At 44.1% G+C, this 25652-nt stretch overlaps 1 protein-coding gene across 8 annotated transcripts in view; it reads left to right on the forward strand.

Moving 5' to 3' along the window:
- The window catches only part of LOC141726939 (uncharacterized), a 102248-nt gene that overhangs the window by 26659 nt on the left and 49937 nt on the right, over positions 1-25652 (forward strand). For 2 of the 8 annotated variants that reach the window (XM_074532048.1, XM_074532049.1), the window contains exons 4-9: positions 1367-1531; positions 2511-2689; positions 3333-3463; positions 12284-12673; positions 16901-17015; positions 18481-18531. In XM_074532048.1, coding sequence (XP_074388149.1) covers positions 1367-1531; positions 2511-2689; positions 3333-3463; positions 12284-12673; positions 16901-17015; positions 18481-18531 — 1031 coding nt within the window. The remainder of the gene's footprint in view (positions 1-1366; positions 1532-2510; positions 2690-3332; positions 3464-12283; positions 12674-16900; positions 17016-18480; positions 18532-25652) is intronic. The other 6 variants (XM_074532051.1, XM_074532050.1, XM_074532052.1 and 3 more) reach the window with 3 other exon arrangements.

Below are 25652 nucleotides of genomic sequence, written 5' to 3' on the forward strand. Positions count from 1 at the left end.
TCCCCAGGTCCTTTTTTGCCAGGCAGCTTTCCAGCCACCCTTCCTCAAGGCAGTAGTGTTTCATGCGGTTGTTGTGACCCAAGTGCAGTACTCAGCACTTCGCCTTGATGAATCTCATACAGTTGGCCTTGGGCCATCAATCCAGCGTATCCATATCCCTCTGTAGTACATTCGTACCCTCCAGCAGATCAACACTCCCACCCATCTTGGTGTCGTCAAATTTGCTAAGGATGCACTTGATCCCCTCATCCAGAGCATTGATGAAGATTGATATGCTAAACAGGACTGGTGTAATAATGGTGTTTAGAGACATTTGTTTCTAAACTAACCATCTGTAGTGGTTTTGCAAAACCATGACACCATCTAAGGTAAATTCACTTTGTTTTTAATATACATATTTAATAAATTATCTGTGAATTTTAGAATATCAAAGAGGAAGTCAAGCTGTATAACTTAAATGGGTTGACCTTGGCTGGGCACCAGGTGCCCACCAAGCTGCTCTACCCTTCCCAGCTGGACAGGGGAGAAAAAATAAGAACTCATAGGTTGAGATAAGGCAGTTTATTAAAGCAAAAGTGAAAGTTTGCATGTGCATAAGCAAAGAGAAAAAAAATGTTTATTCTCTACTTCCCATCAGTGAGCGATGTTCAGCTGCTTCCCAGAAAGCAGGGCTCCAGCATGTGTAGTGGTTGCTCTGGAAGGCAAACAATGTAAATATTGAATGCATCCCCTTCCTCCTTTTCTTAGCTTTATATCTGACCTGACATCATATGGTATGGAATATCCTTTTGGTTAATTTGGGTCAACTAGCCTGGTTGTCCTCTCACAAGATCTTGCCCACTCCTAGCCCCTTAATGGGGGGAATGTTGAGAGACAGCGTTGATGCTCTGCCAGTGCTGCTCAGCAGTAGCCAAAACACTGGTATGTTATCAACACCTTTCTAGCTACCAATGCAAAGCACCACACTCGGAGGACTGCTATAGGAACATGAACTCCAGTTTAGCCACACCCAGTACAATAACCCTCTGTTTAATAATAAAAGGATTATTTCAAATAAAGAGAGAAGTTTTGTTACATAAAAAACTACTGGTGGTTAGAAACTTTGCTGGAAAGGAAGTTGATTTTTGGATGGAGAAAAAATTCAAACCAGGAACTCAGCAGACCAATTTAGTAATAAAGTGACTTTTTTATAACATTCCCCAAGAGAAATTTCAATTCTCAATTCTGGGACCTTACGGTTTAAAGTTATACCTATATTAATTAGGTTTATTTTTACAGAAATGCACAAGGAAGGAAGGTAATAAAAGGTGAAGTGTCTCCTTCCTGTGCTTGGTTGCAAAGCATATCCTATTTTTATATTTTCCAGCTTGGTGTTTCACTTGGCACTTTGGGGACTATACCAGCAGCAGCATTGGACCCTAACATTACAACACTGGGAGAAATACCACAGCCACCAATTATAGGGAATGTGGACCCATCAAAGATTGAAGAAATTAGAAGAACAGTCTATGTTGGAAACTTGAATTCACAGGTAGCTTTTTTTGGTTTTGTTGGTAATAATAATGGAAGATACAGAATTGTTAATTTATGAATTACAATCTTACATTTTAAGAGTTTTCATTAGTTGATGCCAATAGAAGTTTACTAGAGATATTTCAAATTCTTGAATTCTCTTTTGCCAATCAGATTAGACCAGACTGTTGGAATTCATTCTAGCAGGAAAACAAAGAAATCACACTCTAACTGAATTCAAGAAACATTTATGATTGTGGGTGTTAATCAAATGTCCAGCTTGACTATATTAGCAGAGCAATGCCTCAGAATTTGTGAGAGAATGGTAGCTGTCCCCCACAACACTCTGCAGTTGCTTAAGTACAGTAAGAAGAAATTATTTGTCCCAGTAGAAGTTGAAAAATTAGCATAAATATATTTGAGTTACTCTGACAGGAAAGTTGGGTCTGTCAGAAATTTGTTTTTCAGCAACTGATTGAAAAACAATTTGATTTTGACTGATGGAAATATAAGTATTTGATTTTTTGTTTTTTGACTGCCAAAGTAGCTACTAAAGTATAAAACTACTATTGATCGCAATAAAATAAAACAAGCTTGGAACTAGTAGAAAAACAGATAAAAGTGAAGTCTTGTAATACTGCTTGGATTTTTTTTTTAGTTGATCAAAATTCACCATCAATATCTTGGACATAGGTGTATCATCAGTTATTTCAAATAAGTTGTCTGAAAACTACAAAATCCTGTACAAGTGCTTTTTTAACCTAGATGTAGGACTTCAGGGCTCATGGTTGCACTATTTTAAATTGTAATATATTTTTTAAATTAATGGAAGAAAAACAAAACCTTTCTCTCTTCAAGTGTAACATCACCAAATTCATGTCACCTGTGTAATGATGATATGTCTTTCCAAAATCTGTAGCTGTTAGATTATCTGATATGTTGAATAAGTGGTTTTCATTATATATTTTACTTCAGCTGAGATCTTTGACTCTTTCTAGACTACAACAGCAGATCAGCTGCTTGAATTTTTTAAGCAAGTTGGAGAAGTCAAATTTGTGCGAATGGCAGGTGATGAGACACAACCAACACGATTTGCTTTTGTGGAATTTGCAGACCAAAATTCTGTACCTCGAGCTCTTGCCTTTAATGGAGTTATGTTTGGAGACAGGCCACTGAAGTAAGAAACTAATTATCTATATGAATATTGAATGAGAGATGTCTTAGTATCCTTATACATTTATGACTCATGCAGGAAACTGCTGTGATTAATATTTATTTATTATTATTATATTATATTATTTATAATATTAGTATAGTATCAATGTAAAGACCTATTGTTAGTAAACTGGAGTGCTTTATAAACTCAAATTTCAAGGTTGGACATAACTTTTTTTCCAAGAAGAATATGGTTGTCATTGAATAAGATATTTCTACATCCAATCTTGAATTGGTGAAAGCCATAACAGTGAGAGAATCTGTAAAGTCCTTTGTACTAATTGAGCTTTATATATGATGTGTATGTAATTAGTAGGTATTAATGTAGGAATTTGATCTGAAATAGATTTATAGACTTGTACTAGAAAAAAATTTAACACAGAAATATTGTGCCAAAATTATTTAAAAGTCATAAGATTTGAAAGCAATAAAAACCAGGCATTTCATATACTTAGAAAAGATGAGTGTTAGAGGATAAAATTGTAGTTTTGCTGAACTTTGTGGTTTTTAGTCATACATGGAAGTTGAGGTGCTTTCATTTTTTTTCATTTTTCCTTTTCAAAAGTTTGGAAGTTAAAGGTTTTATTTCTGTCTTTTTAATTTAGAATAAATCACTCCAATAATGCAATAGTGAAGCCTCCTGAAATGACACCTCAAGCTGCTGCCAAGGAACTGAAAGAAGTGATGAAGAGAGTAAGGGAAGCCCAATCGTTCATATCTGCTGCTATTGAGCCGGGTAGGTATATTATGTTCATTACCTAAAAGACGTGTTCTGTGTATACCTTGACACATGCTTTTAAGAGCTTTTCAAACACAGGAAAAGGGTACTCAAAGGTTATTGGAATATGATCCCAATATTACCAGGTAGATTGTGCCTGGGCTGGTCTGACCCTTGCTGCTTGGCCAAAGGCGGCAACTGTGGTATTTCACCTCAGAGACACTTTTGGCTGGCTGGATGTCGCAGCTGGGCACTGAAACAAGTCCAGGCTTGTAGAAACTCAGTTTACCTCAGGTGGGAAGGCTTCAGGCTAAGGTGAAGAGGAAAAGGAGATGGATTCTGCTGGAGGGTTAATATCCAGAGTTTATTCCATGGTCACAGACGTGTGAATCTTAGGTAACAGCTCCAACAGAATCCCGACCGCATGGCCTGAGTGACTTCTTAAGCTCCGGGGGGAGGGAAGGGACAGGTGAGCCACCAACCAGGTGGGAGGAGCAGGGTCTCAGGGGACGATGACACCCAGACAGGCCAATGACCCCCAGGCCTGAAGAGCATCCTTTGAACTTGACCTACCACACGAGGCCTTGCTGGAATGTTAAGCCTCATTGACAGAAGTCACTCAGCAAGGGGGCGAGGGGGAAGGGGAAGAGAGGTATTGCCACACCTGGGAAGGGACTGGGAAGTTTAAAACAGGAAATTGCAACACACCGCAACAAAAGGTGAGCAAGATGTATGTTGGAAAACAAAAGAAAACAATCAAAATTGTTTTCATGCAACAAAGCAGTGGAATGAAGATGACTTTATTTCATCATGTCTTATTTTCAGATACATGCTCACTGAATGTTTTCAAAAATGCAAAGTCAATACTAAATTCATATTTAATGTTGCTAAATTATTAATTAATGTTGATGCTTTTAAAGTTCAAAGTACTTACAAACTTTAAAAATGCTTTATATTTTGTTTTCTCTTTTAGCACCCATTAATACCATAGTTTCATGATCAGAGTGAGCTAGTGTGCTGCTGAAAGCAGTAATATTATGCTTTTCTTTGATGGGTTAATTTTATCACGGTTGTTATAAATGATCAAATCGGCAGCCAATTTTATAATAAAAATTTAACAAAGATTTATTAGATCGTTAACAAAAATAGAATTTCAAAAAACCACCAACCACCACAGCCAAGACAGTGTCAGCCCTGGGTGCAGGCGCTGGGTGAACCAGGATCGGACTGACAAAGTGACAGTGTTTCCCAGTGGTTTACCCCGAATGCTTCAAGCAGCTAGCTTATACACAGTTTATTCTGCTGGAGGCAGGGATGACCGAATGTTTCTTTGTGTCTCTTCACATGTAGAACTGGATCCACACATGTGCAGGAATAGACAAAGGTAGGTCCAGGGGTCCAGACGAATGTCTGAGTACCTCAGCGGAGTCTGCATTCGTATGTAGTAGAGTGACGCCGGTTCTTGAGTACGGTAGATGTAATCTTCCCAGGTGCAAGTCCCGTGAGTGATTTAGACATTCCATGGAAATTATCAGTCATGGGCCAGGAAGGTTTCTTTCATTCATTAACAGACTTGATATTATCTTAACATTGTCCGGGAACTAATTGAATAACCATGAGACTCTGCTCCCAGCCAGGGTGATCACAGACATACCTTAGATTCTACAATATTTTATATATAGCATGAATTATCTCCACCATATACTACAATCCCTCCCCATTTATTTCACGAAATTAATTAATGCTCACAATTATTAAATTTTTAATTACCTATATCTACCCATCACCGGTAAGGATTCCCCACAGAGTACTCCTTTACACTATTCGGTACTCCCCTGGTGGGATGCCCTGATACACCACATTATTCATTTTCACAGTTGTCTGAGTTTCGAATTTTGCCAATGCCTCTGCAGCATTGCTGGCATACTTTCTTTCTCCCAACCGCATGATCTTAGATGCGTTGCCTCCGGAAGCTCCTTCCAAATCCACGGGAACTATAGCAATTTGCATTCCCTGGACCACAGAGTGGATCAGTCTGATAAAACATGGGATCAAACAAGGGAGGAATAGGATTCCAGCTACTGAACAGAGCACAAGAAACATTACTTTGTTCCACCATCCCCCATCAAATAATTTGTCCCACCAGGAAGACTGTAAAATTGAATTCCATTTTTGGACAGGGACATGGGCCACCTTTTCGATTTTGGCTGCCAAACCTCTTATGGTTTCCCCATAATCTTCGATCGATCTCGATACAACATTCTGACTCATTGAATTTTCCACACACTCCCCCTTCCTTGGCCAGCAAATAGTCTAGAGCTATTCGATTCTGTTACACAAAGGCCCATACCTGAGTGTGCTGCCGGCTCAGTAAATCCAGGGCTTCAGAGGTGTGATTTGAAACAATTTCCATAACTGCTTGCAGCCTAATCAATCTGTTCAGTAGATAAATCGGAGTCCTATACCCATAGCTTCCATCCTGGGCCCACATGGCCAGCCCATAATAATCAATTATTTATGCCGCTGGCCACTCTTCCTCCCCCCAGGCTTGTTTATCGCTTATCACTGGTATTATCTTTTTCAGACTCCTCTCCCTCCTCAGGGTCTCGTATAACTGAGCCCCCAGCAGATTACTTTTTGTCCTCGGGAGAGTAAAGAAAACTGGTCGGATCATGCGTAAAGTGCATGATCCCTTCCCCCTGGAGGGTAACTCACTGTATGCCTTTTTCCCACATATCCAGTAAATTCCATCAGGGGCTTTCCATTTGAAGTTTATTCTCCCTGGGTCTCCCCAGTATTCCCTCATACCTTCCAAGCATTGGAAAGGGTTGGCTCCTGGATTTTTGACCCAGCACAATCCTATTCTTTTGTCCCATTCACAATTTGTTTCGTTCTTCCGGCTCCAGTACCCCAAGGGAGGGGCTGGGTGCCAGACCCTGCTCTTCGTGTCTGAGTTCACCGTCAGGGTAGATGTACATGGAGTGAACCCACCATCTCGGTGTACTCTCTTCCTTCCCGACTGACACAGATTGTGCCAATTACCCTTTGATCCAAAATCCACCCCTCAGGTCTCTGTGCCAATTTTGAGACCCTCGGATTGTCCCACTTTAAGAGCTGTTCCGGAGCCAAACCTTCCCCTTTCTAAGGCCATTTCTCTGCAGATTTCAGCCCCCCACAAATCCAGCAATTCCACAAACCCAATTCCGTTGCGATTTCTTGCATCAAATCAATGAACAAGTTTCTATCTGGGGAAGGTAATTCTCTCTCAGAGTATTGTCTCTCCAGCATTTCATACTGCTCACCCAATGTTTTCAATCGTTCTTGTTCAACTCTTTGTTTCCTCAATTCTGACTCCCTCCATTTCAGTTCCTGAGTTATCTCCTTCATTCTTCCCTCAGGATCCTCATTGTTTTTATTTTTCGCAAAGCAAACAACCCTATCATATTGAAGGCACACCCTGTCATCATTAGCCGGTGCCAGGTCCAATATGAGTGGGTCCTTGTTCAGGGTAAATTTACTGTCAAATTTCGTATTCCTCGCCATCCAGTACATTTTCCCATTCATCGTGCATATTCCCAGCCTTATGTTGTCATATCACAACGGATTCACCTGGTAGTATGCAATAAAGATAGATTCTGTCTTCCCTCTGCCCCACATGGTTCGGTTACATTGATTACAAATGGGGATTGACATTGGTTCCACACTTTGTTTTCTCATTTGATGCTTGTGATCACTTGACTGCCTGTGCCCTAGCCCTGCCTTGGGATTGATACACCAAGTCCCAATTTCCAATTCACATAATTTAACCCAAGTGCCATTTTTCCAACAGTACCTGCCAGTTCTCCTGAGACATTCATTTGGGGCTTGGTATGCTGAGTGTCCCCCGTCCCTTGCGATCGGGACCACCTGGTGCACGTTTCGCACTTGTCCGCAGAGCTGCAACTTCCGCTTTTCCTCGGGACCTCAGTGCCCAGACTCTGCGTCCCGCACACGACTAGACTCAGGCCAATCAGGATTCCCACTAGGCGTGATCCTCTGCCTTTGCCTCTGCCCCCTGGGGTGCCACCAGCGGCAAGGAAGACCATCTTCGCGACAGCAGAACTCTTCGGGGAAGACGCCCTCGGACCTAGCCGCATACCTCCTCCTAAAGGCGCCCCACCGCGACACTCTGATTGCATCGGAACTGCACGGGACCCTGATGTATTTCCAGCACTCCACATCCAAGATTTCTGCCTGAGATCTAAGCTTCCCACGCACCCAGTTTTGAAAAATGCGAAATCACTCCTCAGAGTCTAATTCAGTGATCCCCAAATTGGTGGCTAAGGTCAGGATACGGTCAGTCAATTCAAGCTCCTCCTCTAAACACTGAGTACACAGTCCTTTCGGGCTCTGTCCCCTTCTACAATGAATGTCAAAAACCGCTTGACAATATTCACACTTAAAGTGTACAAACAGATAGCATACACCATCTGACAGTATACAATTTATCCGCTCGCTTTTGGTCATTTACGAGGACGCTGGAGTCTGATCTTCAAGTCGCCGGGGGAAGAAGTAATTTCCACTCGGGTTCTTCCTCCTGCTGTTCGACCTTTTTCACTCTAGACATGTGCGTCCAGCCTTTCTCTGCCATCTGAATGGCCGTGTCTGTTGTCAGGAGTACAAGAAAAGGACCTTCCCAGTGAGGAGAGAGCAGCATCTCTTTCCACACTTTAACAAACACGTTGTTCCCTGGTTGGATTTTGTGAATAGCGATCCCCAGAGGAGCAGTCTGTGTCACTATTTCCTGCTTTCAGAGTTCCTGTAAATTCCTGTTGATTGCAACCAGGTATGGTTGAATCTGACCATTCTCAAACCTGGGGTGTCCCACCGGCATTCCTTGTTTATATGGCATTCCATATAGCATTTCGAATGGTGAAAGCCCCGTCTCTGAGTGAGGCATGGTTTGGATGTTAAGCAGTGCCAAAGGCAGACACTTCAGCCAGGACATTTTTGTTTCCAAAATTAATTTAGATAACTGTGCCTTTAAAATCTGATTCATTCTTTCCACTTGTCCTGAACTCTGGGGGTCCCACGGGGTGTGGTAGGTACTCCCATCAGATGCCCAGTGCACCAGCCATCTGCATAATAACCTTTGATGTGAAATGTGTTCCTTGATCTGAATCAATGCCATTCACCACCCCATATCGGGGTACAATTTCCTCTAACAATTTTCTGGCCACAGTCTGGGCCGTTGCCCGTGAGCTGGGGAAGGCTTCTACCCAATAGGTCAATTTATCTACAATTACCAATACAAATTTGAACCTTCCCACCACTGGCAATTCCGTGAAATCAACCTGAATTCTTTCAAATGGTCGGTACACAATGGGGCGACTCCCCAGGGCAGCCTTTCTGGCCCTTGATTTGTTTACTTTTTGACAAATCAAACACCCTTGTACCTCTTTTCTCACCAATTCATAAAATCCCTTGCACCCGAAAAATTTTAGGAATTGCTCTGCCAGGGCTTGTGCCCCCCAGTGCGTTTTCTGGTGCAATCCCTGCAAAATCCTTCTGGTAAAACCTCTGGAAACTAATTCCCTCCCATCAGGTAACTTCCACTTCCTTCAAATTTGCTCTGATCTTTTCATAGCATTCCATCTCCTTTTGGGACAGCTGAGGGGAGTCGTCCGGGGTCTCTTCCCCTTTGATTTCTGGGGTACTTACCACCATCAACGCCACAGTTTTGGCCTCCTGGTCTGCCAAATTGTTCCCCCTGGTCCGGAACGGAATCCCTGTCTGATGTCCCTTCACATGAACCACTGCAATTTCCTCCGGCCCCCTTAGAGCTTCTAAGATTTGCCAGATTAATTCCCCGTGCATCAGTCCCTTTCCTCTCGTGCTGATCAGCCCCCTTTCTTCCCAAATCTTCCCAAACGTGTGAACCACCCCAAAGGCATACCTTGAATCTGTTAAAATCATTCCCTTTTTCCCTTTCAGTCCCTTCAATGCCCTCAAAACGGCATAAAGTTCGCATGCCTGTGCAGACCAGCTCGCATTCAGGGGTCCTGCTTCTATCACCTTTCTCGTTTTCCCATCCACAGCTGCCTATCCCAATTTTCTTTTCCCTTCTATCACCCTGCTTGAACCATCCACAAACTACTTCTCCCCCTCGTCCAATTCTTCTTCCTCCAAATCCCCCCTGATCTTGGTCTGCAGTTTGACCACCTCCACGCAGTCGTGAACCAACTTTTCTGCAGCTTCCCCAAACAAGAACTGCATCGGATTCTGTGCAGTCGTTGTCCGCAACTCCAAGTCCTGTGAATGAATCAAAATGGCTTCGTATTTTAGCAACCTTGCATCAGTGAGCCATTTGTCCGCTTTTTGCTGTAGTATACCCCCACGTTGTGCGGTGCAAACACTACCAGTGGTGCCCCGAAGGTCACCTTTTTCGCTTCCTTCTAGCAAAGCCACAGCCACAATCGCTTGCAAGCGCGTGGGCCAGCCCCTGCTGACCGGGTATCTTTTTGTGTCCATTTGATCCATTCTGTGGTGAGTTTCTCATAGAGAAATTTCACCTTTTCACTGTAACTTTCAATCCACTGCCAACAGTATCCCAACAACCCCAAAAGCTGCCGGACCTCCCTTTTTGTCTGCAGGGGTGGCAAGGCAATAATCCCTGCCACCCTTTCTGGGTCCAGTTTCTTTTTGCCCTTGGTTAGTCAATGTCGCAAGTACCTGACCTCAGGCTCTGTAAACTGCAACTTTGTCTTTGAAACCTTCAACCCCCTTTCCCCCAAAAAGTTCAAAAGCTCAATTGTGCTTGCCCTTACCTCCCCCTCCCCCTGACCTGCGACCAACAAATCATCTACATACTGAAGAAGCTTTGTGCATTGGGTTGGTACAAAATGACTTAAAACCTGTTCAAGTGCCTGTCCAAATAAGTTTGGGGAGTCCACGAAGCCCTGAGGCAATGAAGTCCACCTGAGTTGCTGCTTTCTATTCGTCTCCGGGTCTTCCCACTGAAACACAAAATAATCACGACTGTCCTTGGCGAGAGGGCAGGCCCAGAAAGCGTCCTTTAAGTCAATTACACTGTACCAAGTGTCCTCAGGAGAGAGACTATTCAACAATGTGTAAGGGCTTGAAACTGGGGAACAGGGTCTTAGTCCTCTGATTCACAGCCCATAAATCCTGCACCAGTCTAAAGCTGCCATCGGTTTTCCTCATCACCAGAATTGGGGTGTTGTGCCTTGACATACAAGGCTCTGCTGTGCCTTTTTTATTAATTCATCAATCACTGGTTTCAAATCCCTCCTCCCTTCCATGGAGAGGGATATTGTTTGACCTGTATGGGGTCTTCTGGTCTTTCAATTTCAACCCGAATTGGTTCTATATCCAGTCTCCCAGCTTCCCCTGGAACATACCACACCCTCGGGTCTTTCTTTTCTTTGTCTGGAGCAGTGAGGCTATAAAGCCTCACTTTGAGTCGTGCTTTTTCCACAGCTAACCCCACTCCCAGAGCAACCATCATGTCTCGCCCCAGCAAGCTGAAGTCTGCTCCTTTTGCCAATAATATATTACCACTGTGTTTTCTGTTTCCCATATTTATTTCTACATTTTTTATGATTGGAACCTCAAAGGGATCTCCCTTTGCCCCAGTTACCATCCTGGAGTCATCACTCAGAGTGCACCACTTTGGTAACTACAACACCGTTGTCCATTCCGCCCCTGAGTCCACCATAAACCACATCTCTTCTTTATAGAGTCCCACTCTTAGTTTTATCAAGGGCTCCCTAGATGTTCCGGACCCCAAGCTGAAAAGCCCCTGATATCCCTAATCTTCCTGGAAAATTGCCTGATCCTTGGCTCTGTTGGGACAATTCCGTTTGATGTGCCCCTTCTGTTTGCAGTAAAAACACTCAAAATCCCACTTCTGTTAGCCTGAGCCCCTCCTCGAGACTGACTCGGTTTCTTTGCCGGCGCCTTTTTCGCCGTGTCCTTCCCCTGCTCCTGCTTTTGAGGTTCCCTTACCGCTGCCACGAGAACCTTGGCTTGAATCTTTTGCTTTTCCTCGTCCTGGCACATGTATACTTTCTGGGCTTCCAGCAACAGTTCTTGCAATCCCAACTCCTGCCACCCGTCCATTATCTCTAGTTTTTTCTGGATATCCTCCCAGGATTTTGCTACGAATTGCATTTTTAGCAATACCATCCCCACCGGGGAGTCAGGGTCCATTCCTGAGTACATCCTCAGACCCTTTCAGAGTCTTTCTAATCACTCCGTGGGGGTCTCATCCCTCCCCTGACATTCCCAGAGCACCTTGCTCATGTTCTGCCCTTTTGGTATCGCCTCCCTGATACCTGAAATAACCATATTCCTTAAATTTATCATCTTTTTCCTCCCTTCTTCCATCTGGGCTTCCCAAGACGGCTTCTGATTTGGCCAATGCTCCTCCCCAGCTCCCCCATTCGGGTTCCACTTTTCCCAATCCTTGATCGCGGTTAACCGGATCATGTCCCTCTCCTCATTGTTAAACAACGACGTCAGTATTGCTTGGAGATCCTCATAGTTGTATATGCTACTTCCCAAAAACTCATCCAACCTCTCTGCCACCCCCAAAGGATCGTCCATTAATTTTCCCATTTCCTTTTTGAACACCCTCACATCACTGGTGTCAATCGGGGTGTGCACGTATCCAATCACCCCCGGAGCTGTCAGCACCTTCCGTAAAGGATAGATGCCAGGTTTTTCCTCCTCGTCCCCACTGTCCCCCACTGTTGCCCGCCTCATTCTCCACCTTGTTCGACGTGTCCGGGGAGAGACATCCCTAGAGATTTCTACCTTTTTCTCCTCGATTTTCAGAGATGCCTGCGGACGCGGCTGCGCCGCCGCCACATGGCCATGTGGGAAAGCGGATGCCGCCTCCTGCTCCAGTGGCGGCAGCGGTGCTGTCGCCTGTGCCTGTGAAGCCCCTGCCTCGGGAGCCATTCCTTGCGCCGCTTGTGCCTGCACTGGACCTGGCTGCTGTGGGGCCACAAAGTAAGGGGGTGGAAGATTTTCCAGCAGTTCCCATTCCGTCCCCACTTTTGCCACGCACCAGAGAGCTCGTATTGGGTACAGACCCGAGCAAGCATGCCTCCACATGTCAGCGTATTCGATTTCCTCAGGATCCCGTGGGCTGCGACCAGCCATGTGGTCAAACAAAGACTCACAAGTCTATGTTTCAAATGTGCCGAATATCAGCCAGACCAGGTATCTTCCAATCTCCCTCCCTCCCCATTTTTCCATACAAAAATGAATAATTTTCTCCTTGGACTTCCCCACCCTCCACAGGTTTTGGTCCCAGTAATCCAGCATCCACCCCAGGGAACTATCTCTGGGGATTTCTGGTAAGATTTTTCCAGAGAGTTGGGAGGGTTTTTCCTGAGCTTTCTTCTGGTGTCTGCTCTTTCCCAAACCCATTTTCTCAAGGAATGTTGCGATTTTTCTTACCTTTTCTCGTTTCGCCGGGACGTCCGTTGCGAGTCCCCTCTCTCTCTCCGATGTCAAGTTTTCCAGCTCGCAAAAAGCCGTCAGCTTGGCCAAGTCTAGCAGTGAACTGCTCTGCCGACTTTTGGGCTGTTTTCTTACCTGTTTCCTCCGGTCTCAGAAGGTGGACGAATTCCTGGAAGTTTCAAGGCTCGTCTCTCCCCTCCTGATTCTGACCGTGACCGGTTTTCCCCCTAGACTCCCCCCCGAGTCCTGGGTCTCGTGTGTTTCGAACAAAAACTTTGCACTTCCCCCTTGACTGACCACGTCCCTCGTGGGAAAGTGGAACTGCAGTCGTGGGGTCTACTCTCGCTCCGTGACAAAGTCACTTCTCACACACGGGTCCAATCACGTTCCACCCAACCGCACAATACTTACAGTTCTTTTTCTTGCGTGGGTCTCTTCGTGCACGTTGAATTTTACGGGTGAAAAAAAACCTTGGGTCTCGGAAATCTCTTTAGAGCTTTTCCGAGCTTTGCCGAGAATTGGGCCCTCTGTCTCCCTTGGCTGTGGTTCCGGTTGCCACACATGGATCCTATTAGGGTCCGTGACTCCAGTTGCGGCTCTTTTGTGGATCTGATTGGTTTTCGGGAACCTATTCCTCTCGGGCTGCTGAACTCAGCGAGGCGCCCCCGGAGTGGAAAAGGGGTTCCCGAACCTCAGTCTCAGATCACGCAGGACCATTCACCAAATTGTTATAAATGATCAAATCGGCAGCCAATTTTATAATAAAAATTTAACAAAGATTTATTAGATCGTTAACAAAAATAGAATTTCAAAAAACCACCAACCACCACAGCCAAGACAGCGTCAGCACTGGGTGCAGGCGCTGGGTGAACCAGGATCGGACTGACAAAGTGACAGCGTTTCCCAGTGGTTCACCCCGAATGCTTCAAGCAGCTAGCTTATATACAGTTTATTCTGCCGGAGGCAGGGATGACTGAACGTTTCTTTGTGTCTCTTCACATGTAGAACTGGATCCACACATGTGCAGGAATAGACAAAGGTAGGTCCAGGGGTCCAGACGAATGTCTGAGTACCTCAGCGGAGTCTGCATTCGTATGTAGTAGTGACGCTGGTTCTTGAGTATGGTAGATGCAATCTTCCCAGGTGCAAGTCCCGTAAGTGATTTAGACATTCCATGGAAATTATCAGTCATGGGCCAGGAAGGTTTCTTTCATTCATTAACAGACTTGATATGATCTTAACGTTGTCCGGGAACTAATTGAATAACCATGAGACTCTGCTCCCAGCCAGGGTGATCACAGACATACCTTAGATTCTACAATATTTTATATACATATATAGCATGAATTATCTCTACCATATACTACACCGTGCTATGTTCTTTTTCATACTGTCTCAAGACTACATGGACCCTCAAAGCAAATGGGATCAGAGAATGAATCTGGGATAAATCTTAACATATTGTATCAGACTTTTTTCATTCCGATTGGTTTCCTGATCCCTGTTAACAGGGAAATGCCAAGTCAAGGAGGAAGGTGTCGGAGGCTCAAGTGGTTAAGCAGACACTTCAGTGCTGATTTATGCTGACTTAAAGTGATTACAACACCTCTATGTAAAAAATTCTCAACTTGTTAAACTTGCAGTTGAAATCCTCTTTTTTTTTGCCCTAGACTGCCAAGCAATGTTGTCAGGATCCGTCCTAGTGGACACATGACCTGATGGTTCGTAGGAATGCTCTCAGTGTGCAAAAACCAACACGGTACAAGGGGGTTTGCAGTGATAATCAAAACAAATGCAGTTTTATTGAAATAAACACAGCAAAAATGTGATAGAGGGATTAAGAGAAAGAAAAAAAAGAGAGAGAAAGAGAGAGAAGAGAGAGAAAGAGAAAGAGAGGGGATATAGCTACCAACGCAGAGACGAAATCCTTTGGTCCAGTCCAGTCGAGGGTCCGCCTGCTACGTTGGGGAGATCTCAAAGGCTCTAGCTAACTCAGAGGTCTTTATTACTGAAAATTGGGGGGGGGGGGAACAGATACAATAGGGAACATATGTAATAGGTAGTCTATGTTCTCAGCAGTAAATGAGAGCCATTGTTTTCTTGCTGCAGTGGTCACAACCTGCAGGCAAACATCTCGCTTTGGTCAGCTTGCCTCCCCCACACACCTCCCCCAGGCTGGGGGTTTCAGTCCCAGTCCTTGGAAGGTGCAGAGGGGCCTTTTAGGAGTTTCATGTCTCAGTCCTTGGTGGAGAAGCTTCTTACATCTCAGTCTGTCTGTCACGGTGGTTGTAAAACAGGTGAGGGTCTTTGGTGGGAGACCACCTGGAACTCAGAAGAAGTCCAGCCAGGCCGAGAGGTGGGACAGCTTCCAAAGCTGCTATTGTTGCAAATGGGGCACGGTGCCCCTTTCTTGGCATACAGCAAACACTCCTATGAAAACAATAACTTAACACTGAGCTTTCAGGTCTCAGGGCCCATGGCGTGTGACTTTTCTCCTTCAGAGTCAGATATTCTAGACGGGGCGAGGGGGAGGGGGCGGGTCTTCTCTTCAGTGGTCTCCCAAGGAAGATCGTGAGGCAGATGAGGGAAAATTCGGACAGACTCTCACAAATGTGTATTCTATTTGCCATCTGTTAGAGGTGTGGCAGTTATGTTAATTAGGCAGTTTTCCTTATCTCTTCCACAACCCATTCTCCCTCCAAGGGAGATATCATCTGTTAATGGGCCACTGACTGTCACTGCATGACTAATAGAATTACAGCATCCCATTGTGAGATGCTCTGCCCAGAGGGAGGAGCCAAGCATTCCTAACTGGCTATAATGTGAGATACTGGGACAGCAGAACAGCCTTTCCACTGGATTCCCAGAGGAAGACTACACCCTTCTACAGGATCACTGCTCTAATAGAACCCCACCTGCTACTCCAGGAGGACTGCAGCCGCATTTCCAATTGGACTGCTACCAACACCCTGACCCACAGGGTGTCAGGTTATAGTCTGACTCTGTCAGTGTTGTTTTGATTTACTGCATTGTTTATTTTATTTTTATATTCTTCCCTTATAAAGAACTGTTATTCCTGCTCCCATATCTTTGCCTGAGAGTCCCCCATAATTTCAAATTTAAAGCAATTTGGAGGGAGGGGATTTACATTTTCCATTTCAGGGGAGGCTTTTGCCTTCCTTAGCAGACAGCTGTCTTTCCAAACTGAGACATTTTTTCATCAGCAAGATTTTGTCTTTGTTCTTACAAAAAGACACAGACATTCAGACATTAGCTTATGTAGGTTAGATGGTGGAGTGTCTTGAGGTCTTTTTTTTTTGGGGGGGGGGGAGATGGAGTACTTTCTGTCTTTTTGAGAGTTGTGAGAAAAATAGTTCTAACATTTTCTCAGTTTTCAGCAGCAGAATGATAATCTTTTAGAGTCTGAACCAAAGTCTGCAGAGGTCACTGGTAAGTTTTCTGCTGACTTCCTGGCCTTTGGATCAAACTTTTTACTCCCTTCTCTCTATCCCTTCCTCCTCCAAAACAGCATTTGAGGAATAGAACTTCAATATTTTTACAGTGGTTGGAATATTTAAAAGTATAAAAAGTACTAATTATTATTCGCATTTTATGCTTGCTTTCAAAACTCTGCCCTCTAAATTTATTCTTCTGAGGTTATTTTAAAAATTAATTTAATTAAATAATATACCAGAGGAGAACCTGTTGTAATCTTGTGCATTGTGGCAGCAACATAAATCTCATTTCTAACAGAGCTAGCTGTTTGTAATTATCCGGTTTATGTGTACCGTTGCAGGGTGGCTGCACTCAACAAGTATATGCAATGACTTTATTGGATTTTTCTCAAGGATATTAACAAAGAAGGAAGATGTGCAAAGCATGGGCCCCTTGCACTATATGTGTGATACATTAAACTTGTGCCAGGTTGTTAACTGGGATCTTTTAATATTCTGAGCTTACATTGCAGTGTTTTCTTCCTCTCAGAGTCTGGAAAGAGCAGTGAAAGAAAAGGTGGTCAATCTCGTTCCCATTCTCGTTCAGAATCCAGGTCTAGCTCAAAATCCCAATCTAGAAGGAAAAGATCTCACTCAAAACACAGGTAAGTATATTTATTATTTTGGACTAAGAATCCATACTGGAGTTTTTTTGAGTGCTGATGGTTACTGAAATTTCTTACTGAGGTGTGAGACAAGTTTCCCTGTAGAGAAAATTAGTAACTTTAACTGACCTAGATAGAGTAACTAGGAAGTTTGTCTCTGACAAAATACTCTTTCCCTCTAAATGCTGCCTGTTTCCTGTATTACTTTCAGGTAAATCTCACTAGAAGGTACTTTTTGTGCCATGTAGCATAACTATTTTTATGGTTTCATGGTACATTTTGTGCCATGTAGCATAATTTCATTTTGTAACCTTTGTCTTTTAAAAATAAATAGTTATCTCTGTTTTGGGGATGAAACATTTAGTTTACTGTTAATGCCTTAAACATACAGGCTGGCTGGTTTTGCTAGTAGAAAGTTGCTGCTGTCCTGAACTTCTAAATATCTAGTTAACAAATGCTGTATTTTTATTAATTGTACTGTAAATGTAAAGCTGTATTTTTTAAAAGTCAGAAGAAAAAAGGCTTTAAGGGTAGTTTTTAATTCTTCAGATTTTTTTTTTTTTTGCTTTGCTAATTTCTTAAGTTGTAAAACTGGCTTTGAAATATAGGACAAATAAAATTACTAGATCGTCTGTAAAGTTTACCCATTTTTTTTTCCAAGAATGAGACAGTCTTTCTATGTAAGACTTGTAAACACTTCCTGAAATGGTACAATGTCAGAAATGTCTTTTGATCATTTACATAATCAATCTAAAGATATTTGACTCCATTAAGTATAAAAAAACCCAACAAAACCTCAGTGTATTTGATAGCTTGCACTTTAAAATGGTGAGTGTTTTCAGTGTTGCAGCAACAGCACTATCCCATTCTTTCATCCACTGTTTTTTCAACAGGGCAGCTAGAGTCCTTTCATATACAGAAAAGCTGGCCAGAGGGAAATATCACATCAGTTATACTACCAAACAAGATTTTAGTGTGAATGCTTCAGATTTCATAAAATCATAGAATAGTTTGGGTTGGAAGGGACCTTAGAGATCATCTAGTTCAAACCCTCCTGCCATGGGCAGGGACACCTTACATTAGACCAGGTTCCTCAAAGCCCCATCCAACCTGGCCTTGAACACTTCCAGGGATGGGGCATCCACAGCTTCTCTGGGCAGCCTGTTTCAGTGCCTCACCACCCACACAGTAAAGAATTTCTTCCTAATATCTAATCTAAACCTACCTTCTTTCATTTTAAAGCCATTCCCCCTTGTTCTATCACCACATGTGCTTGTAAAAAATTCCTCCCCAGCTTTCTTGTAGGCCCCCTTTAGGTACCAGAAGGCTGCTATAAGGTCAACCTGGAGACTTCTCTTTTCCAGGCGGAACATCCCAGCCTCAACTCTCTCAGCCTGTCTCCATAGGGTAGGTGTTCCAGCTCTCTGATCACCTTCATGGTCCTCCTCTGGACTCTCTCCAACAGGCCTATGACCTTCCTGTGCTGGGGACCCCAGAGCTGGATGCAGTACTCCAGGTGAGGTCTCACAAGAGCAGAGTAGAGGGGAAGAATTACCTCCCTCGACCCGCTGGCTATGCTCCTTTTGATGCAGCCTTTGAAGCAGAATATTTTTATATGGTTGGCTGTCTGTGCTGCAAGCACGCATTGCTGAGACATTGTCGTGGTTTGATACTGGCCCAATGCCAGGCATCCATGAGAGTCGCTCTATCACCCTCCCCTGCCACAGCTGGGCAGAGGGGAAAAAAATTATCTAACACTTCATGAGGGAAATAAGGACCGGGAGAAATATTTCAAGGGCAAAACAGGCTCAACTTAAGGTTGCAAAGTGAATTTTATTACTAACAGAATCAGAGGAGGATAATGAGAAGTAAAATAAGCCCTTAAACCACCTTTTTGCCCCTCAGTTCCTCCCTCCTTCCCACTGACAGAGCAGGGAGACAGGGCATGGGGATTTTGGTAAGTTCATCACTGAGATTTTCTTCTGCTGCTCTAGGAGAGGAGTCTTTCCCCTGTGAGACTATGGGGTCCCTCCCACGGGAGACAGTTCTCCGTGAACTTCTCTCCGGCGTGGGTCCACTCTCACGAGCAGCAGCCATACCCCACCTGCTGCAACGTGAACTCCCCCCACGGGAACACAGTCCTCCCAAAACTGCTGTGACGTGGCTCTCTTTCCAAGGGGTGCAGTCCTCCAAGGACAGGCTGCTCCAGCCTGAAAGCAGGGGCCCCCTCTCTCCACCGAGTCTCCCACTGGATCACAGCCTCCTCCAGGCATCCACCCGTTCTGGCATGGGCACCTCCTCCACGGGCTGCAGGTGGATCTCTGCATCCCCTGTAGACCCCTGGGCTGCAGGGGGACAGCTGCTTCACTATGGTCTTCACCACAGCCTGCAGAGGAATCTCGGCTCCAGCGCCTGGAGCACCTCCTCCCCATCCTTTTCTGCTGACCTTGGTGTCACCATGTTATTTTCCCTCACATATTCTCACCTCCTCCTCTTCTCTAACTACAAGCAAAAACTTGTGACTTTTGTTTTGATTTTCTTCCTAAATATGTAATCACAGAGGTGTTACCAACCTCTCTCATTGGCTGAGTTTTGGCCAGCAGCATGTCCATCTTCAGAGCCATCAGCCATTGGCTCTGTTGGACATGGTGGGAAGCTTCTAGCAGCTTCTCACAGGAGCCATCTTTGTGGCCCCCCTGCTGCCAAAAACCAGGCCGTGCGAAACCAATACATACATATCAAGCTTCTTGTCCACCAACACCCTCAAGTCCTTCTTCCCGGAGCTGCTCTCAATCCACTCTTCACTCAGCCTTTACCTGTGCTTGGAATTGCCCCAACCCAGGTGCAGGACCTTGCACTTGGCCTTGTTGAACTTCATGAGGTTTTTACAGGCCCACCTCTCAAGCCTGTCAGGGCCCCTGTGGTTGGCATCCCTTGCATCCAATGTGTTGACTGCACTACACAGTTTGCTGTCATCAGCAAACTTGCTAAGGGTGCACTCGATCTCACTGTCCATGTCACCAACAAAGATGTTAAACAGTGCCAGTCCCAATACTGACTCCTGAGGATCACCATTGGTCACTGCTCTCCACTTGGACATTGAGCTGTTGACTGCAACTCTTTGAATGTGATCATCTAGCCAATTCCTTATCCATCGAGTGGTCCATTGTCACATCACAGAATCAGAGAATCAAAGAATCACAGAATATGCTGAGTTGGAAATGACCCACAAAGATCACTGAGTCCAACTCCAGGCCCTGAACAGCACCATCCCCAAGAACCACACCATGTGCCTGAGAGTATTGTCCAAAAGCTTCTTGTCCAAACTCTGGCAGGCTTGGGGCTGTGAGCACAGGCTGTGAGGAGCCTGTTCTGGTGTCCCACCACCCTTTGGGTGAAGAACCTTTTCTCTAATATCCAACCTAAACCTTCCCTGACAAAACTTCAGGCTATTTCCTCGGGTCCTGTCACTGGTCACCAGAGAGAAGAGATCAGTGTCTGCCCCTCCTCTTCCCCTCACAGGGAAGTTGTAGACTGTGATGAGATCTCCCTTCAGTCTCCTCCAGGCTGAACAGACCAAGGGATCTCAGCCACTCCTCACAGAGCTTCCCCTCAAGGCCCTTCACCGGTTTTTTTTGCCCTCCTTTGGATGCTCTCTAATAGCTTAATATCTTTCTTGTATTGTGGTGCCCAAAGCTGCATACAATATTCAAGATGAGGTCACACCAGTACTAAGCAGAGCGGGACAATCACCTCCCTTGACTGGCTGGTGATGCTTTGCCTGATGCACCCCAGGACATGGTTGGCCCTCCTGGCTGCCAGGGCACACTGCTGACTCATATTCAACTTTCTGTTGACCAGGACCCCCAGGTCCCTGTCCTTTGCACTGCTTTTCAGCATCTCATTCTCCAGTCTGTACATAAATCCAGGGTTGCCCCATCCCAGGTGCAGAATCTGTCACTTTCCCTTGTTAAACTTCATGCATTTGGTGATTGCCCAGTCCTCTAATTTGTCATGGTCTCTCTGCAAACCCTCCCCACCTTTGAGGGAGTCAATGGCTCCTCCCAGTTTTGTATTATCTGCAAACTTGCTTAGTATCCCTTTGAGTCCTGCTTTCAAGTAATTTATGGAGGTGTTGAAGAGCACAGGGAGGGCTAAGATGGAGCCCTGAGGAATCCCACTAGTGACAGGTTTCCAGTCTGATGTCACTCTATTCATTATAACTCTCTGTGCCCGACCTGTGAGCCAGTTGCTCACCCATCACATTACGTGTTTATCCAGATGTGTGCTTGACATTTTGTCCAGAAGGATTCTGTGAGACACAGTATCAAAAGCTCTACTGAAATAAAAAAAAATTACATCAACTGACTTCCCTTGATCAATGAGGTGGGTTACTTTGTCAAAAAAGGAAATCAAGTTTGATAAGCAGGACTTTCCTGTCATGAAGCCATGCTGGCTGTGACTGATGACTGCATTGTCTTTTGGATGTTTTTCAATACCTCCCAGAATAATCTTAATCACTTTACCAGGCACTGAAGTGAGACTAACAGGCCTGTAGTTTCTGTGGTCCTTCCTGCCCTTGATAATCGGGACAATGTTCGGCAGCTTTCAGTCAGCTAGGACCTCTCCAGATTCCCAAGACCACTCAAAAATCATCGATAGAGGTTTTGTGATGACATCAGCCAGTTCCTTGAGGATTCTTGGATGAATCTCATCAGGCCCCATAGATTTGTAGGGATCCAGCTGGAGCAGCAGATCCCACACAATTTCAGGGCTGACTAGAAGTAGATCATTCTCACTGTCATGGTCCTCCAGCTCAGGACACAGAGACCCCCTTGATCCATCATCCGTGTTGATGACATAGGCAGAGAATGCGTTAAAGACCTTTGCCTTGTCCATGTCCCTGTTTGTGAGGTGACCATCCTCATCCTGTAATAGGCCAATGTTATTTTTACACTGCCTATTGCTATTGTTATATTTGAAAAAACTTTTATCATCCCCCACAGTTCTGGCAGCTTCAACTCCAGTTGAGCTTTACCATACAGATTTTCTCCCTACAGTGCTGAGCAACATCTTTGTATTCTTCCCATGTCACCCGACCTTGCTTCCACCTGGCATGCACCTTCCAGTTTTTCCTTATTTTCAAGAGAAGATTCCTGTTCAGCCAAGTCGGCCTTCTGCCTGGCCTGCTTCACTGCTTACATTTAGGAATTGCCTGCTCCTGGTGACCTTAGGAGGTGATGTTTAATAAGTGACCAGCACTGATGGACCTCATCACCTACAAAAACATTTTCCCAAGGGACCATTGTACAAGTCCAAGTAGATGACATCAGTCACTCTTCCTTCATCCACCACTGCTGTATCCCCATTGTAGAAGGCCACTAAATTTGTCAAGCACAATGTACTCGGTTGTCAGCAATCATCTTATTTTCCAGTGCCTGTGTTTTGTAATAATGTTACATAGTACGTGTTATATAATGACATCAAAACATTGGGTACCTTTTTAATGCAAGAACAATAATTTGTTCAGTTTTTTATTGCTTATCTTCTCTAACTCAGGAGATAACTGAAAAACAGTCTTTGTTTTGTGCAACTGCAGTAATCAGTGCTATTTTGTACTGATGCAAACCTAACTGATTTTTAGGAGATAAATTTGGATTTATTTTTTATTTTTCTTGCAGAACATCTGTGCTTTAAACAATTGCTTATATATTTTTATATATATATATATATATATATATATATATAATATATATATATATTTAAGTGATTTTACCACTGCTATTGTCAGTTTTGAGAACATGCTGTGTTGTGGTTTCACTCCAGGCAGGAATGAAGTACCATGCAACCACTTGTTCACTTCCACCCCTACTTCCCTGATGGGATGGGGAGGAGAATTGGTAAAAGGTAAAACCCATGGCTGAGATAAAAACAGTTGATTAAGAGAAAAGAAAGTAAAACATAAAAATAATACTAACAAAACCAACAATAATTTTTAAATGTAATTACAATAAGAGGGAGACAGAGGAATAAAACCCAAGTGAAACAAGTGATGCACAATACAATTGTTCACCTTCTGCTGACCTATGCCCAACCTGTCCCCAAGCACTGATTGGTGGCTAATGGCCAACTCCCCCCAGTTTGTATACTGAACATGATGTTCCATGGTATGGAAAATCCCTTTGGCCAGTTCAGGTCAGCTGTCCTGGCTATGCTCCCTCATGGTTTATTGTGCACCTCCTCACTGGCAGAGCATGAGACACTGAAGAAGCCCTTGTCTTAGGGTAAGCACTACTTAGCGACAACCAAAACATCAGTGTGTTATCAACATTATTCTCATACTGAATCCAAACCACAGCACTGTACCAGCTACTGAGAAGCAAATGAAATCTGTCTCACCTGAAACCAGAACTGTATCCACTCCTTATTCCACACTATTTGTGTCATGCCAGGTCCCTGTTACCAATGGAGATGAGAGTTTGGACAAGTCCTGCCTTTGACTCAGATTTCTGGTAGCAGCTCTTTTTGAGGTGGCCTGCACCCCAAATGGTTCTCGCTCCCAAGTTCTTAAGAATGGCCAATTAAGTCTATTTTAAAATGAATTATTTATTGAATAGACACAATATTAAAAGACATAAGACTTTAAACAGACTACTTACTACACAGGATAAAACAAAAAGAACTACTAGTAGATAAAATACAGTGCATGATAAAAGGTATCTATATTACAGCTAGTGAAGAAATAGTACAGGTTAGGAGTCAATGTAGCTTACCACTGAGTTGATGATGGAGTACACATAGAATCCTTTCACTCAGTTCCTGGGAAAGTAACCACAAAGTTTGCATCCAGACTTCGGAGAGAAGTCCTACATGTTTCCAGGGTGTGTGTAGGAGACTTCTGACTTTGTGAAAGTTTGTGTAGCTTTTATAGTTTGTAAAGTGAAGTGTCTGTCAGTCAGAAATTCCAGCTTATCTCCCTACATCCTGCTCTCAAGGCAAGATGTTTATTGTATCCCATCTGGTGTCAGAGGTATCTCCTTACTGGACAAGCCTGCTTTATCTCACCAATTCATATGAGGGGGAGAATGCCTGGAGCTATTGCACCAGCTGATGGATAGAACAGATAAGCTCTTCTGTGGTAGGGAGGAAGACTTATGTACATTCAGGTTCCTCAGGTGGTCATGAACCTGATCTTCTCTTACAGTGGGAAGGACTTTGCTCCCCCAGTCCCCATTCTGCTGTCCATCCACTCAAGAGGTGTGGGAAGAGAGGTTGCCATTGAAGACTGAGGCAAAGAAGTCATCAAGTACCTCAGCCTTCTCTTCATCCATTGCTACCAGTTTACCAGTGTTGTTTATTGGGGGGGTTACACATTCTTTGACCTTCCCTTTCTGGTTGACATAACTGTAGAAGCCCTTTCTGTTGTTCTTTGTGTCCTTTGCCAGGTTCAGTTCCAGCTTCACCTTGGTCTTTCTCATCCTATCCCTACACAACTGTACTTTGTCTCTATATTCTTCCCAGGTCACCTGTCCTAGCTTCAACTGTCTATGCATTTGCTTCTTTCCCTTTAGTTTGACCAGCAGTTCCCCACTCAGCCATGCTGGTCTCTTGCCTTCCTTGCCTGATTTCTTTTTCCTGGGGATCACTAGCTCTTGCACTCTATGGATGGCTTCTTAAAATGTCTGCCAGGTATGTTCCACTCCCTTGTGCCTGAGGACAGTCTCCCAGGAGATCCCACTGACTCTTTCCCTGAAGAGCTGTAAGTTTGCCTTCCTAAAGTTCAGGGGCTTAACTGCTCCTTACCTGACCCATATCCCTCAGGACTATGAACTCCACCAGTGCATGATCACTGCAGCCCTGGCTACCTCTAATGTTGATGTCCTCAATTAGCTCAGTTACGTTGATGACCAACGGATCCAGTATTGCATCCCCTCTGGTAGGGCTATTACCTGGCTCAAGAAGTTATCCTCCATGCATTGTAGGAGTCTCTTGGATTGACTACAGCTTGCTGTGCTACTTTCCCAGCAGATGTTAGTGTCACAGGTAGAGTGGGAGCTACAGAAAAAGTTTATTAGAGAAGTCTTCCCATTGAGTCACAAGGTGCAGAAAGGACCGCCTTGCTTTCTAAACTCCTTCTCAGAGAGGAGCCTGAGTGTGGCTAGATCCAATCTTAGCCCCAGACTTTGCCAACGGTTTAAGTCTAAAGAATTATAAAGGTGTAATTGAACCTATGTACAACTTTGTCCTGTGGGATTAAGGATGGCAAACCAGATATATAGATATAGATATAGATATAGATATAGATATAGATATAGATTATTTATTATGATAAATTATTAGACAAAAAGATCTTAATCAGAATTATTTACTACAGAGTATAGAAGCCAAAACTACTAGTATAGTATAGTGTACTATATTGAAGCAATTATATTAAAGCTACCAAACCCACCAAATTTTTAAGTAGAGATTGATGTTACTCACCCATACTAACAACTCTGGTCTCTTTCAGCCTCAAGGAGTAACCTTGAGGGGTGCCCTCACCCAAGGGAGGAATCTTCATACACATTCCAAGAAAGGGTGTGTTAGAAGAACCTGCCATTTGAAAGTGGGACTGAACTTTTATAGTATAAAGTGATT

This window comes from Zonotrichia albicollis, chromosome W (assembly GCF_047830755.1).
Source record: "Zonotrichia albicollis isolate bZonAlb1 chromosome W, bZonAlb1.hap1, whole genome shotgun sequence".
NCBI lineage: Eukaryota > Metazoa > Chordata > Aves > Passeriformes > Passerellidae > Zonotrichia > Zonotrichia albicollis.